General features: G+C 62.2%; 1 protein-coding gene across 2 annotated transcripts in view; it reads left to right on the forward strand.

Annotated features, from left to right (window-relative positions):
• LGR6 (leucine rich repeat containing G protein-coupled receptor 6) overlaps positions 1–15,133 on the forward strand; it is an 88,803-nt gene that overhangs the window by 15,063 nt on the left and 58,607 nt on the right. For both annotated transcript variants that reach the window (XM_031438292.2, XM_064477333.1), the window contains exons 2-4: positions 6,838–6,909; positions 9,076–9,147; positions 12,594–12,665. In XM_031438292.2, coding sequence (XP_031294152.2) covers positions 6,838–6,909; positions 9,076–9,147; positions 12,594–12,665 — 216 coding nt within the window. The remainder of the gene's footprint in view (positions 1–6,837; positions 6,910–9,075; positions 9,148–12,593; positions 12,666–15,133) is intronic.

Raw genomic sequence — 15,133 nt, forward strand, 5'->3', positions numbered from 1 at the left:
GAAAGTTCCACTGGTCCTCGAAGCCCAGGGAGCGAGCGGGACCCTGAGGCCAAGGCTGAGGCCAGGAGGGGTGGGGACCCTCCCTCCCTCGCCCTCCCCCCACCCTTGCCCTCCCTCTCACTCCCTCTCCCTCCCTCCCCTCTAATTCCCTCTGTTGTTCCCAGATCTGCCCACCCCCACTTCCCACCTCTCCACCTTTCATTCCTGGGTTCCGTGTGCAGCTGGGCTCAGCAGAGCCAAGCGCGTGGGTTTGGCTCGGCCACTTGTTTAACTGTGTGACTAGATGCAAAGTAGCTTGATATTTCCGAGTCTCCCTTTCTTCATTTAAAAGGGAACAAAGAATGCTTCCCTCCTGGCCTGATGAAGGAGACAGAGATGCAGAAGGCCTTCACGTGGGGGAGGGGCGGGAGAGGCAGGTCTGGGACGGGACCCTCCTTCTGAGGAGTCTGCATCTGCGACGGGTCTGTCCCAGCAAAGGCGGCTCCTCCCAGATGCTCCGAACCTCCAGCTTCTGCTCTTCCCACTAGATTCAAGTTGAGAAGCCAGAAAACCATCTGGCTAGGTGGGCACAGTCCAGCTGGATGATGAGGTGCTGGGATGGGAAGGGGACCGGGGATGAGGGGTCTGGATGTGAGAGGAAGGCTTCCAGCTGGGACGTGGGGTGGGGGCCTCTGAACAGAGAGCCTCCTCCTGTTTCCCTCCAGACACACCCTGCCTCTTTATCTGGTGGGATAAAGGCCCAGGACCAGAGCTTCAGCTAAACAGACAGGGCTGGGGCCAGAGCTTCAGCTAAACAGACAGGGCTGGGGCCAGAGCTTCAGCTAAACAGACAGGGCTGGGGCTGTGTGGTCTGCTCTGCACACAAAGCGCACTCCCCTCCCACCCCAGGGCTACCCAGGTCCTCCCACCCATGACTTCTGGCCCAGCCTCACCTGGTCCATCTCCTGGGAGCCTGGGGGGACCACAGTCCCTCCCTCGGGACCTCTGATCTAATGGGACGTCACAGCCCTCCCCTCTAAGGGCTCCGGGTCCAGGCGGAGGACAGAATTCCGCCCACACACATCCACACGCATGGAGTTGAGATCAGAGCAGGGGCTGGAAGCCATGCTGGTGAGTCAAGGACACTGAGCTTGGCAGGTGGAGAGGCGAGTCCTCCAGGGGTCTGTTCTGGACCCTCCGGCTCCTGGTCAGTCCTGGCCAGGGCTACCTGTGGGACACGCCCCACCCTTCCGTGCTGCAGAGAAAAGGGCCCCCGACGCTGATGCCTGTGTGACAGGGACAGCGCCTGTCTGTGTGGGTGGGGAGACCAGCCCCAGAAGGCAAGGACAGGCTGCAGGGGTGTGCGGGGTGGGCAGCCTGGCTGGTGAGTGAGCCCACAGAAGTCAGAGATTAGCCCGAGGGCCTGTGACTTGTCACTGTCCGCTCTCGTCGCTGTCTCACCTGCGGGCTCTTTGAGGGCAGGGATCCTGCATTGTTGGACTTGGCAGCGTCATCACCTTGCACAGGGCCTGGTGTACGGTAGGTGCTTAATAAATGCTGGTTGAACAACACATGGCTGGGTGGTTATGTGAGCGCTCAAGGTTGGAGGCTTCCTGCAGGAGGAGGCACTTCAGCTGGGCCGTGGTGCGCGGCAGCACTGGGGCAGTGCTGGCTGTCTACTGTGCGCCAGGCCACAGAAAGCGCAAGGAAACCACGGCGGAGAGAGGTCAAGTCACTTGCCCAAAGTCACACAGCCAGCAATTACAGATCTGGGAGTGGGACACAGGCCGGGCTGACTGCAGGGGCTGTCCTAGGGCCACCGACAGACGCCAGGGACACACCCTCTGTCCACACTGTCCAGTTTGCGGCCACTGAGCCTGGAAGCGAGACCCGTGTAGCTGAGGAGCCCAACTTTTGATCTGACTTGACTTTGATGAGTGGAAATTAAACAGTCACACGAGGCAGTGGCCAGGTGCCAACTCGGAGAGGTGGGGTGCCGCTCCCGGCCTCTTCCACCCTTGGCCTCCTTTCTCTGCCGTCAGTTTGAGGAGCCCCACAAGCCGCGACGAAATATCGTGATCCTGTGAGCGACACTGCCTGGCTCCGGGGTGTGAACCCAGGGCTAGAAAGCCCCTCTCACCTGACTTTCAGGCTTTTAGGAGCGGCTCCTTCTCTTGCCTTCGTCCCTCCCGCCCCACCTGAACTGACTGAGTCACCCAAGGACTGCTCTCTCCCCAGTTTCGTCTGACCTGCGCGAGCCTCATCTTGGCCAAATAATCATGGGGACCCCTCAGTGACCCCGAGTGCAGGTGCCAGCCCCGCCCCCCGCATCTCTCTTACCATCCCCCATACCTCCTCCTTCACGCCCTCCTGCCACCCCTGTGGCCCCTCCCACTCCAAATCCCTCGTTTCTGCCCCAGGAAGCCATCCCTGTCGACCCCGTCTTCTGAGTCCAGACACAGAGTTTAGAACCAGACAGGAGGGTGGCTGCAGGAGCAGTCTGTAGACCGCAGAGCAGAGCACGAGTGTGGGGCATCGTGGCTACCTCCCCACAGCACCGTGGGCTCGAGGCCCAGAGCCAGCCCCAGGCTGTCCCGACCCCCACTCCCGGCACCCTGAGCCCACAGCTGTCCGGCAGGAAAGACCCTAGTGATCTGTGGGGCTCAAAGGGGCCGTGACCCCAAATTCCATGGTCTTTCTGTCCTGTCACCTGCCTCTTGTTGACAGAGGAGGTCCGTGAGCGTCTTGTGAGCGGCAGCCGGCCTGGGGGCCCCGTTGGACTCTTTCTGGGCGGGCCTGGCCTGCTCCCTGCCTACCCCCACGCTGTCCCCCAACACAGCAGGAGGCGGGCCCAGCCCGGCTTGGCCTGTGCAGGTTGTTAAACCGCAGGCCCTGACCGGAGGACAAGGCCTAGGAGAAGCCGGCTCACTGTGGAAGCTGGAGGGACCTCAGGGCAGGGCTCCGCGTCCACCCTCTCAAGGCCGTTGGGTCAAGAGAAGAGTGAGCGTTTAACAACGGCTCCCATCAGTTGTGCGCCACCTTGGAACTAAGCACCGTGGAGGAGCCCCAAAGCAGCGGGGGGAGTTCAAATCAGATTCAAACCTGGTGTCCTGGTGAGGGCTGTCCGCAGAAGCCGGGCGAGCTGTGATCATTCACCTGTGGTCAGTGCACCCCGAGGTGCCATGCGGCCCCAAGGACTGGAGGGTGCAGAGGAGACTGAGACCAAGCCCTCGCACGTGGGGGAGCCCACGTCACGAGGGTCACTCCGTGCAAGTCTCCATAGTTCGTCATGATTCACTTAGATGAGGACGGTGCTGACCAGGAGGCAAGTTGGGTGAGGGGGGCCTGTAGGTGTTTTACTAACTCGTATGATTCATTGACTCGCGCAGTCCTCGCTCCAACCCTTGTGAGGCAAGGACCATCATCCCTGTTTCACAGAGGGGAAGACAGAGGCTGGGAGACGTCACGTGGCCTGGCCGGCCTCATGCTGCTGCCCAGCACTGGGCCGGGGGCTAAGGCAGGGCGGCTCCGGGCACGTGGTGGGCGTGAGCATCGTGCTGATGCCCCTGCGGGAGCGCGAACACAGCCGTGTAAGTCCCCAGGGCGCTGCCCAGCGCTGCCAGGGTGGGGGGGCTGGGAAGGCCTCCCAGAGGAGGTGACCTGGGGGCAGAGCCACACCGGGGGACGGGGCTTCCTTCCCAGTTGCCCTGGCCACCCTTTACTTGGCTGCAGGGGTGGGGCTGCTTCCTGGCCTCTTCTCCCGCCAGTGGGAGAAGACAAACAGAACAAACCCCCAGGGCCCCTGAGTGTCAGCCAGGGGAGGGGAGGGCTCCCGCTACCCCCACCCCGGCCAGCTTCAGGTCTTGTGCGCCCTCTGCCTCCAGCTCCCCGGCGTCTTCCCTCTTCTCAAACTGTTCCTTGTCTCAATGGTGACGCCCCTCACCCTGCTTCCTTGGGGGTCTGGTTGCCCCGCCTGCAGCCCCGCTCATTGACCCTGTCCAGTCCCCCCACAGCTGTGTCCAGCCGAGCACACAGAGCCCCTGATGCCCTTCAGGATGGGCTGCAACCCACCCTTGCGGGTCAGTTGGGAGGAGCAGTTTGAGGTGCCCAGTGCAAAAGGAAACATGGTGCCTCTTGTTCAGAAAGTGTTAAGACCTAAACCAGGCCAGGCCCTTGTGTGTGGGGGGCTCTGAGTCCTGCACAGGCCTGGTGAGCGGTTGCGTGTGCACGTGTGTGTGCCTGTGCATGTGTGGTGCCCACAGGGAGACAGTGGCAGAGCAGAGCTTGAGTTCAGGTATCCATGTCCAGTTCAGCCACCAGTCAGGCCCCAAAACACCACCTCTGAGCCAACTGTGCCCTGTCCTGGGGAGATAGACCAGAGGGGAGGCCCAAGGCCCAGAGACGGAGCTGGGTCGCCCAAGGTCACAAAGGAGCCAGAAGAGGGGGTGAGATTTGGGTGAGCTTCTCCCAGAGTCTCTGTCTTTATAACACGTGGGTGCTTTGAGAACGTTGTGAGTTTTAAGAGCACAGCACTCTACACACATATGGACGAACACACACGTGTGCCCTCACATGACACGTGTGCCCAGCACCCCACGAGACAAGCGTGTCCAAGAGCTTGCGTGTCTTGTCAGTACTTACAAGCTCACACAGCTGGATGCCGGGCCCCTGACTGCCCTGGTTCAGGCGGCCAAGAGTCTGAGCCAGGCTCCCTCGTTTGCCCGGAGAACATCCTAGCTCAGAATCACCAACTTCCCAGGACCCCTGTGGTCAGCCTCCCGGGCGCTGCATCCCCCCTGAGGCTGCCCGGTGCCCCCCCACCCCAGGGTCCTCTGCTGCACCCAGGCCTGCAGCTCAGCGGGAGGACCTCAGCTCAGGGCTTTCACTGGACCTCCTCTCCTGCTCCAAGTGTTCCCCTGCCCCCCTTTCCTTGGCACCAGCCCCGCCCCTTTCCTTCTGTGGAGGCCTGGGTTTAGAGGGGGCTCCCCACCCCTCCCCTGGGCACCGCAGCTGGCCCGGTGCTGTCTTGGGCAGGATGTGGGGGCGGGCTGGGGCAGGCCCCCTCCTCCCTGGGGAGAACAATGAGGCCCCTCATCGGTGGTGGGGCTGGGGATGCTGGAGCCACATCAGAGCCTCTGCGCTGCGGCCCCTGGGGGAACGGCTGAGTGATGAGGCCTGAGTCACACGCCCTGCGTGCTCCTTGAACTCCTGCGCCCGCGCCTGTGGAGACACGTCCAGAAATGCACGGGCGATTGTTGGGAGGTAATCGCTCCTGTGGCACCTCGCGCCTTCCCGCCTGGCTGGCAATGAGCCAGGCCCGGACTCAGCAGAGGCGGCGGCCTGGGCTTCTGCGGGCCTCCCCATCCTCCCTGCCTCCATCCAGCGCCCTGTGTCCTCCATGGCCACCAGCACACCTGCCACACCTCACGCAGCCTTCCTCCTGGAAGGGCAGGCCCAGGGCCTCTGTCTTCGCCGGAAGCGGGGAGGGAGTGTGGGCAGGAACCGGCGGGCTCCCAGCTCTTCCCGCTCGCTCAGACGTCTTCCACCTTAGAGGACGTGGTGCCCCGAGGCCAAGCATATGGGGGATAAAACACTGGAGACTAAGCAGGCTTTGTATAGGTTGGAGCTGGGCTCCCTACCTCCTCCAGCACACTCGCCAGCAAGTGTGTTTCTTGAGGAACGTGGAGACGTTGAGGTCTGACATCTCAAGTGCATCCCTGGCGGGAGGGGCTGCCGGATGGCTGGGGGTGGGGCCCAGCAGTAGGTGTCTGTTCTGGGCCCACTCTGTGCCCTGGGGCAGGGCTGGCGAGGGCTTCGAAACAGGATGGATCCCAAATGTGTGGGACACACGTGCATCTGCTCACCCTCCTGAGGACAGGGCAGGACCACAGACCAGGGCACCGCTCTTCTCCCACCCCAGCCTGCAGGCTGGTCTGCAGGCACCGGCTCACTGCCTCCTCATGAGGACTCTGGGAGTTTGGGGTGTTCATCCACTTTTAGGGATGAGGAAACTGAAGGTCACAGTGATTGAGAGCTCGAGGTCTGAAGGGTAAATGGAGGAGACAGTTGACCTCAGTGCTCAGTGCCCATTCCTCTTTGTTTTCTTGAGTGTAAATGGAGTAAATGGTGGACTCTACCTTGGGGCTGTTGTGGGAATTCAATGGGATTATTTGGATAAAGGTTAGCCCGGGCCTGGCAGAGGGGCCTCCAGGAAACGCCAGCTCTTACTCTTGGGACCCTGTGTGTGCAGGGGGTCTTCAGGGGCAGTGGCACTGAAACGCCCACAGGGTCCCTCAGAGGACGTGGGCGGGCTGGAGTGGTCTAAGGTGGGAGCCCATGGAGGGGGCATGTCTTTATCCTGCCACTTGGGAATCCGGCGTCCTCTGTGACGTGCCCAGGGGCCAGACTCTGGTTGGAGAAGGGTCCTGGGGGCAGCAGGGAGACAACGGGAGACAGACTGTGGAGGCCTCAGAGGGTGGTGACATCCACTGGCTCTGGGATGGAGTAAAAGGGTGACCCCAGGGCCTGTCCTGGATTGACCACACATGCGGGCCGGTGTCTGGTACTTTCCCCCGGGAGGAAGCACACAGACGTCTTGTGTGCTAAGTGGCCCCTCCTGCTCTAAAGGCCTGTGAATTTTTCTCTAGCCCAACCCGGGCCGGGGTAGGGGGCAGTCAGCTTCCCCATGCCCCCATCAGAATCAGTCCACTAAGGGAGGAGGGAGGGCCCTGGCCCAGGGACCCAGGAGGGCGCTGCCCGGCTCTGCGTGCGGATGGCACGGGGCCCCGCAGTGTCCGCAGGCGGGGCTGGGGCGGGTCAGGCAGCCCACAGCCCACCCGCTCTGTCTCCTCCCTGCAGAGACCTCAGCATGAACAACCTCACGGAGCTGCAGCCCGGCCTCTTCCACCACCTGCGCTTCCTGGAGGAACTGTGAGTAGAGCCTCCCCTGGGGCTGGAAGTGCTGTGACCTCTGACTCCTAGGCCCTGGCTCCCCAGGAGGGGCAGACTCAGCAGGAAGGGCCTTGGGAAGCTGTCCTGGGGAGCAGGGCCTGGTCCACCTGGCCCAGGTGTGGGACCGAGGGTGGCCGTGGGGGCTGCATGGTGCAGGAGCTCGAAAACCCAGCTTCCGCTCCTCCCCCGACCACCCCTCTGCAGCCTTCCTCCTTTCAGTCTGTTCTGCTCCTCTCCAGGGGTTGTCCCCGACCTGCTCCCCAAGCCCGGGGGTGTTTCCCTGAAGTGTCCCTCGGTCCTGTTCCCACTGCCGCCAACTGGACATCCCCTAACCTGTGTCCCTGGACGTCCCCTCACCTGTGGGGCCGCACCAGCCTCTAACAGGCAGATCGCCCACCTCCTTTCTGATGCACTCTGCCCATCTTCAGAGTGCATCTTCCCAGGCCAGGTGCCTCCTCTGGCTCCCTGTGGCCCAAAGGACCCACTTCTAAGACGCTCTGTCATGGGCCCAAGCCCACCTGGCCAGCTTTGCTCCAATGAGGCTGGTCCTGTTCACATCCCTGCTTCCCTCCTGCATTTGAGTATGTTCCCCTCCAGCCCGCAGGCCCACCAGCTTGTTCTCCATTCGATCAGGGCCAATGCGAGGCCCACTTCCTCCACAAAGTCCTCCCTGGTTAATCCTCCGCACGGCGGTCACCCTGCAGGATGGCCTCATGCCCTAGTGGTGCCCATAAGCAAGTCAGCTTCTCAGCCAGAGTGCCCGCCCGCCTGCTCTGGGCAGCCAGGCCATGTTGCTCCCAACCACTCTCATCCTTGCCAATTCCTGGCCCCCCTAGCCTGCTGGCTCTTTTGGGCACCACCCTGGATCCCTAGGGCTCTACCGGGCTTTGCTTAAACTCTCAAACCGTGGGCTTCTGGCCCCAAACACACTCCATGCTCCACCTCCACCCCAACCCCCTCCTCCCTAGCAGGTCTCCCCATCCTGGCCCAAGACAGTGCCCTCTAAGAGTGCACATAGCCTGCCCGTCACCCCATGGCCATGGCTGAGCTTTTTTCCAGACCAAGTACTCAGCCTCCACTCCCCTTCCCGTGTGAAAGGGGAGCTCAAGGTGCTTCAGGGGAAACAAAACAAAGCCCCCTGCCCCCTGCCGGCTGCAGCCAGGAGCAGGATGGGTGGGCACTTGGCACAGGCCCCGGCTCCGGCTCTCAGGTCAGGTAGGGGCAGGGTGGGTGGGCTAGGGAAGCCTTCCTGCGGAGGAAATTGAAGCCAGGACTCAAAGCAAGGGACAGAGCGAGGGGCAGCAAGGGGTTCTCAAGGTGGAGGGGCCCAGCTTGGGTGGGAGAGGAAAGCAGGAAGAGGCGGGGGAGCTGGGCGGGTGACCCACGGGCACACCTGCGACCCGGAAGCTGGTCCTCCATCCCCCACTCCCGGAGAGGGGGTGGGGCCATTTTAGAGGCAAAATGCCCACATGCAGAACCCAAGCTTGGAGACCCCACATATGATGCCTTTCCATGTGTTTTTTTAAAATAATAAATGTCAAATAAAGAGACTCTTAGTAGAGATACATTTTTAAAAAAATAGCTTCTAAGCTGCGTCAGCACAATTTCTACATCTGCAAGCGTCTTGGTAAGAATGGACGTGTGTAATAATGTGGTCGGGAGGTCTGGCAGGGCCTTCCAGCCCGTCCCGGTGCTCTGCTCAGCCAGGCTTTAGCGCACCTAGCACATTCCACGGCGCTCGCTCCTGTCACAGCTGGTGGCCACCCCATGACAAACGTGGAAATGCCTCATTGGACCAACGCCCCATATCCTGCCCTCCTGGGTTGGTGGGCCTGGCTGTGAAGTTTGGGGCGTGGGGAGACGTAGGCATGTCCGTCTGTCTGGTGAGCCGATGCAGCGCAGCTCGGGGGTGAGGGCGGCCGTGGGTGAGCAGGCCAGCACTGAAGCGGATGTGGGCCTGGAGGTTGATCACAGCTTGCGAGGACGCCACGCCCTGTGAGCCTAGTGGGGAGTGAGCTGGCCTCTCCGAGCCTCGGTTTCCTTGTCTGAAAGTTGGGCACTCTAGGAACACTCCGAGACGCTGGCCAAGGGAGGTCACCCACCTTGGCTCCCTGCCGACACACTGCCCTTTCCTCTGATTTGCAGGCGTCTCTCTGGGAACCACCTCTCACACATCCCAGGACAAGCGTTCGCCGGTCTCTACAGCCTGAAAACCCTGTAAGTCCAAGGACACCCGTTTTACCTGGAGACGGGGCCTTGAGAACTCTGGGCAAAGTGAGGTTTCGTGCCCAGTGTCTCGGTTTGCCACTGGCTTCTTGCTTCCTTGTCTTCACTTTTCGTTTTGATTGTTTCCATTTCTCTGCTCTCGCCTTGTCTGTAACAAACTTCATGGTTTGTAAACAAACATTTAATTGCACCCGATGCTCGTGCCACAGCGCAGGGACGCGAACCTGCTTCTTCCATGACGTGAAGCGGGCCCGTCAGCACAGGACTTCACGGGGCTGGGCGCAGGGACAGACCCTTGTGCTCCCCCAGACCTCCCAGGCCGGAGGGCTGAGACTGTTTCTGGAGATGAGTTGGCAGGTCCTCTCTGGGCCCTTCGCCTTGGCCCCAGGCTTGGTCTCTGGCTTCCACACTGAGTCTCATTCTCCTGTAAACTTTCTCCTCTCCATCCCAGGTCCGCTCACCTTTCCTCAAAGCAAAAGGAAAGTGAGAATTGAAGAGGCCCTCTTATCACCTCCCCTAACCTCCCTCTTCCAGTGACCAGACGGCCCACTGGGGGAAAGGGGATGGAAGGCACCCCTACCCGACCCCGGTCCATGGCTCGTTTGTCCCCGCCGGGGCTGCCCTCCCCTGGCCCCACGCCTGTTGCTGTGATGCGTGTGGGTGGAAGGAGGTGGTAGAGGAGGTGCAGAGGGTCTGCGGGCAGGGGGAGTGTTCCCTGGGAGGTCACCTCACCACGGGACTGGCTTGGGAAGACAATGAGCACCCTGGGGGCTGATTCTGGAGCCACAGAAGAGCGTTAGAAACTTCCCAAAGTGGTGAGCCACTCTCCACCTCTCCTGCCCCCTAGCCCTGACTTGACCTGCAGGTCTTCTTTATACAGTTGAGCAGGTTGTTCACTGCACAAGAGCATCCAGCTAAGGGGTAGGAAGGGGCTGCAATCCAGTCCTGTGCCTGCCTCAGGGCTACATCCGTCTAGAAAGGAGTACCTTTTTCTAATTCGCTCCAGGTTGTTCCTGGGCTAGCAGTGGCCCTGTCCCTGTGGCCTGTGAGCTTCAGGCTCTGGCCAGTCAGCAGTCCCCACCCCATCCCCTTCTTCCTCCACGTTGTCGGACTCAGCACTGCTGGCCCCCAGCCTCTCTCTCGACCTGCCTCGGAGCCCCTGACCCCAGGGCTCTCTGGTCTCTCGTCTGCCCTTCCTCTGCTCAGCCTCTGTCTCAGCCTGGTCTCCTGCCCCCAACCTCCCTCTCTGCCTCAGACCTGCCCTCCCTCTCACCAGCCCTCCTTCTTCTTCCTGCCTCTTCTCTCCGTCCGTCCTGCTCCCATCAACACCGCTGCCTGCAGGACGATGGGGGAGGCACCCTAAGCCAGACACAAGGCCCGGGCGGCCTGTGTGGAGGTGGTCCCTGCCCAGCCAGGCCCCGACCTGCAGCCAGATCAGAGAGCAGGCTCTGTCTGTCGGGAATTCAGAGGACGTGAGACCCGTCCCTCGTTCCCGAGTCTCCAGCTTAGGGGTGAGCCTTTCTTCTTCGCCTGCTTTGGGCAATAAGTCAAAGCTCCTGGAAGCTGCAGCCCTGCCCCTTCGCGGCCCAGCACGGTGGGCAGCTAGGTGGCTGGAGCCAGGGGCAGCCAGCTGTCCATCCCCTCCTGCCACTGACCCTGGGCCCCCAAAGCCTTCGTGTCCACTCTGCCTGCAGACCCCTCTGCTTCGGGGTGAGTGGGTGGTCTTGGGGAGCGTGTCCTTTTACTCAACGCCTTCCAAGCAGGGGGCTCCACCTGCATCTGGGCAAGAAGTGCTTCGCAGTGTCTGGCGTCTCCTTCTCCTGCCTCGGTGCCCTTTGTCACTCCTTTTCAGACCTGCACGAGAAAGACAGCAGAGCCCCCCATCGGCACAATATCCCCTCCGGTGCAAAGGGACAGGGTCACTTTAGCAGCTCCCTGGACCCTTGTCTGAGCTGCATCTTCCTTCCCGTGGGGCTGGGCTGTCCGGGTGGGACACCCTACCTCCATCCTGCCCTCCCAGAGGCCAGGGACCAACACGAGGGTATTTCCTCCTGACCGTCCCCAAGTGGCTGTGGCAGGACCCCTGCGTCCCTCTCTCCAGCCCCACACCTGACCTGAGGGGTCACTCTTGGGCCTCGCCTTCCTCTGCTGGTTCTCCGCGTCTTCGGCCCACAGGCTCTGGTCAAGCCCCTGCCTCAGGCCTTTTCCTGAGACTCTAGGTGGGGTCTCTGTCCGGCAGAGCCCTGAAGGCTGCGTGCTCGGGTTCACTGCCCCTGCCCAGCTCCACCATCGGGGCTGCCCTCAGGGAGGCCACAGTTCTTTCCTCCTGGGTCTGTGAGTAGACGCAGGAGCCTCTGAGGACCGGTGCCTGCTGGGTGAGGGGGCGCCTGTGGCCAGAGCGCCTCATCCCACCCCAAGCCTAGGGCCATGGAGCTGGCCAGGGAGGAGCGACACCCTGCAGGGGTAAGAGGCGGCTGGCGCACAGGGTCTCCCTGGAGGCCCCACCCCCAGCCCCAGAGCAGCCTGTCCTAGGACAGACCCGCTCCCTCGGGACAGTGCCTGGACAGGAGGGCCGGACCGGGCGTGCGGGCCGCCAGGTGGGGCCGCTTTCTGCCTGCCCCCAGCTGTTCCCTGACCCGAGGGTGGCCAGCCCCGCCCCATGGGCCTGCCTCCTCCTCATTTCTGGGCGGCTCTAGAGGCCGGCGGTGGGTAGGGGGATGCTGCAAAGGCCGCTACCACCCAGGCCCTCCTCAGAACCAGGCGGGCAGGACCCCCACCCAGGGCCCAAGTCTTCAGGGACTCCCTGTGCTTTGGAGTGACTTCCGCAGCCTTTTCTGAGGACAGCTCTGGTGCCTGGAGTCGGCTGGGTTCGGCAGTCCCGCCCAAGGGGGCCCAGACCCCCCTTTCTCCCCTGCTGCTCGCTCCCTGACCCACCTCCCTGTGGGGCCAGGAGGGCAGCCTCCTGGGGGATCTGTCCACAGGCCGTGTGCAATGGGGCCCCCGGGCTGTCCCGACACGCCAATCCCGACATCTCCGTTGGCTCTACAGACAGACAGCCCACAGCCGCATGTCTGCCTGGGCCCCTCACCCTCCCCTTCCTCAGGAAACCCTCCGCCTCTCAGCTGCAGACGGAGGCCGGGGAGGAGCGACACCTTTCCCCGCATCCTCCCTGGCCGAAGTGCGAGGGAATCCCGTACTCTGCTTCCTGGCCTCGCTGCTTCCCCAAGGGGCCCCTCTGCTTCTCTCCAGTCCTGCTTCCGCCCACGAGCCCTTCTGAGGCAGCCTCCCAGCCCGGGCCCAGCCCCCAACACCTCCACAGCCTCTGGACCCCTGCTGGGCCGGGGTGGGGCCAGGGCTCTCTGGGCTCCAAATAGGCCTGGCGTGGGGGCTGTTTGAGGCCCTGCGGTCCTTCACGCCGCCGTCTCCTTTCCTTCCAGGATGCTGCAGAACAACCGGCTGGGAGGCGTCCCCGCGGAGGCATTGTGGGAGCTGCCGAGCCTGCAGTCTCTGTGAGTCCATGGTGGGTGGGCCTGGACGCCTGCTTCCTGGGCCTGAGTCGTGGCCCCGGCCCTCGGGACCCTTCACTCCATGTCCCTACGGCGCGCTCCAGGCTTTAGTTTCTCTGGGGGGCTTGTGGCAGGAAGTCGTGTGTACACTTGCGGGGGTATTTTGGGGCCGGGAGGCACCCAGCCCCGCCGGAGGAGTGTGGGAACGGGGCCTCTGGGGCCGTCATCCCGGGGTCTCTGGCCTTCTGCCAAGGAGCCTTGGTGGAGGTTGGTTGGAGGCTGCCACCCCAAAGAAGCGTCAGGAACCGTCTGTCTCCCCACCTCACCTGCTCTGACCCTCAGCTTGGTGGGGTGCCATTCAGACACTCATTTCCCCAGAGTCCTGGACTCACTGGCCACCTGTGACCCGTCCATCCCTCCAAGGAGCCCTGCAGTTCCTCTCCTGTCCATTAGGGGTGTTGTGGCCCCAGGATGGATGCAGAAACGTGCTATGGGTGATGTAAGCAGGTGCTGTGGTCCCCTGGCAGGTGCTGGGTGCACACCACGGGGCCTGGAACACAGTTGGTGCCTGACGCATGCCCTGTGAGGCAGCTGAATTTCTAGGTACATCTGTGTCTGACGGGAGAGAAGTCAAAGCTGGGAACCAGGACTGGGCCTAACCTTCAGCCATGGGGGAGACGGAGGCCCACTTAGCATGCGGTGTCTCAGGACAGAGGCCTCTGGTGTCCTGGCCTGTGGTCCCTGCCCCATCCTCTCGTCCTCATGACCCACCATACACAGAGGGCTGGTGTAGGGGCCCAGCCCTGCCACCCAACCCAGGCCTGTCTCCCTCCTCCCTGCCCTGACCCTCCACCCTCCCCAGATGCCGAAGTGGCAGAGCTGCCCCTGCCTCCCCCATCCTCCTCCATTTCCACCCTCCACCCCTACAAGGGCTGGGCCTCTGGGGGTCACCTCCTCTCCCTCTGTCCAGAGTCACCAGTGAACAGGGTCAGGCTGCTGGTGTGCCCCTCGAGGCCAAGGTCAGAGGATCAGAGGCCAGGAAGGCTGGGCCTGCTCCCCTCCCAGGAAAGACTAAACCATTGCTTCGGGCACCAGCGACGCAGGGGCGGTTTGACGTTTCATCCAAAGCATCCGAGGAGTCTTCACAGGGGCAAAGACTTTGCCCAGACTTTTTCCCACTTCCTCTGAGGTGAATGTTTTATCCTGCGACTTGCATCTTTTTCGTGCTCAGGGACTCTGAGGGTCTCATCTTCTAGACACGTGGGCCGCACAGGCAGTTCCTGCGCTCCTGAGGGGTGGCGGTCCCGTGGCTGGGAGACCTAGCTGATCCAGCTGTCACTCCTACTGCCCGGGGTGGGGTGGGGTGGGGGGGGTGTGGCAGGGCAGGGGCATAACACCCCCCGGGGGTGACGCAGACCTGACCAGCAGGCTTGGCCCCCTGCTGGGCTCTGGCTCTCAGTGTGGAGTCTCTGACCCTCTCTGTGCCCCGTGGGGGTGCTGACCTCCCCTGCCGAGCTCACAGGGCTCCGTGAGGAGCAAAGCGTGGTCAGTGTGAGGACCCGGCACGCTGTGATGTGTGCTGATGCGCCTGTGATTTTGCTCCCTTGACTGGTCACCCACTCGTTCTCTTTACACATGTTTTCGAGGCTTGGAGGCTTGGCTGGAAAGGCAAAACCTGAGTTTTTGCATCTTGAAGGATCAGGTGAAGAGGCAGGGAAGGGCGTTCCAGGCAGAGGGAACAGCATATGCAAAGACTCAGAGACAAGGAGGAACTCAGTGAATTGCGGAGAGTGTGCAAGGGGGCGAGTCTGGCTGCCTGTTGTGGGGTGCTGGGGGCAGGGGCAGGAGGGAGTGAGACCTGGAATCAGGGAGAGATGAGGATTTGGACTTTGTGCTTAAGACCCTGGGGAGCTGTGGAAGGACTTTCAGCAGGAGAGTGATGCAATGGAGTTCGCATCATTGAACATCATGCTGGCAGCAGTCAAGGAGGACAGCCTGGAGGCAGGAGTCAGTGACTGACTCCTATGCCAATAGAACATGATGGAGTCGACGGAAAGGTGGGGCAGCGGCTCGAGGAGCAGTTGACCGACTCTGGGGACATCAAGGAGCCGGGCCATCAGAACCGAGCCCTGGGGGTTGCGTCTCAGCTCCTTCGCTCCCTGTAAGGCCCGGGCGGTTACTGACCTTGGTGCTTCTGCTCCTTTTCCAGTAAAATGGAGGTGGGGAGAGCGCCCACGTCTCTCGACAGGATGGAAGGAAATACGGGCCGGCACCTCTGTTGCTACTTCTGCCGCAGTTACTCTTACTGCTGGGGGGTTGACTGGAGATGGGTGTGAGGGAGAGAAGGGGCCGGACTGACCGTGGGCTCCGGGCTTGGACATCGGACTAGACGCGGAGGCCGGGGCTGGGAGCCTGGCGTGTGGCAGAGCTTAGTAAGGACGTGCCAAACAAGTAGTGAGCCGTGAACCCCA

The sequence above is a fragment of the Camelus dromedarius genome, chromosome 21 (genome assembly GCF_036321535.1).
Source record: "Camelus dromedarius isolate mCamDro1 chromosome 21, mCamDro1.pat, whole genome shotgun sequence".
Classification (NCBI taxonomy): domain Eukaryota; kingdom Metazoa; phylum Chordata; class Mammalia; order Artiodactyla; family Camelidae; genus Camelus; species Camelus dromedarius.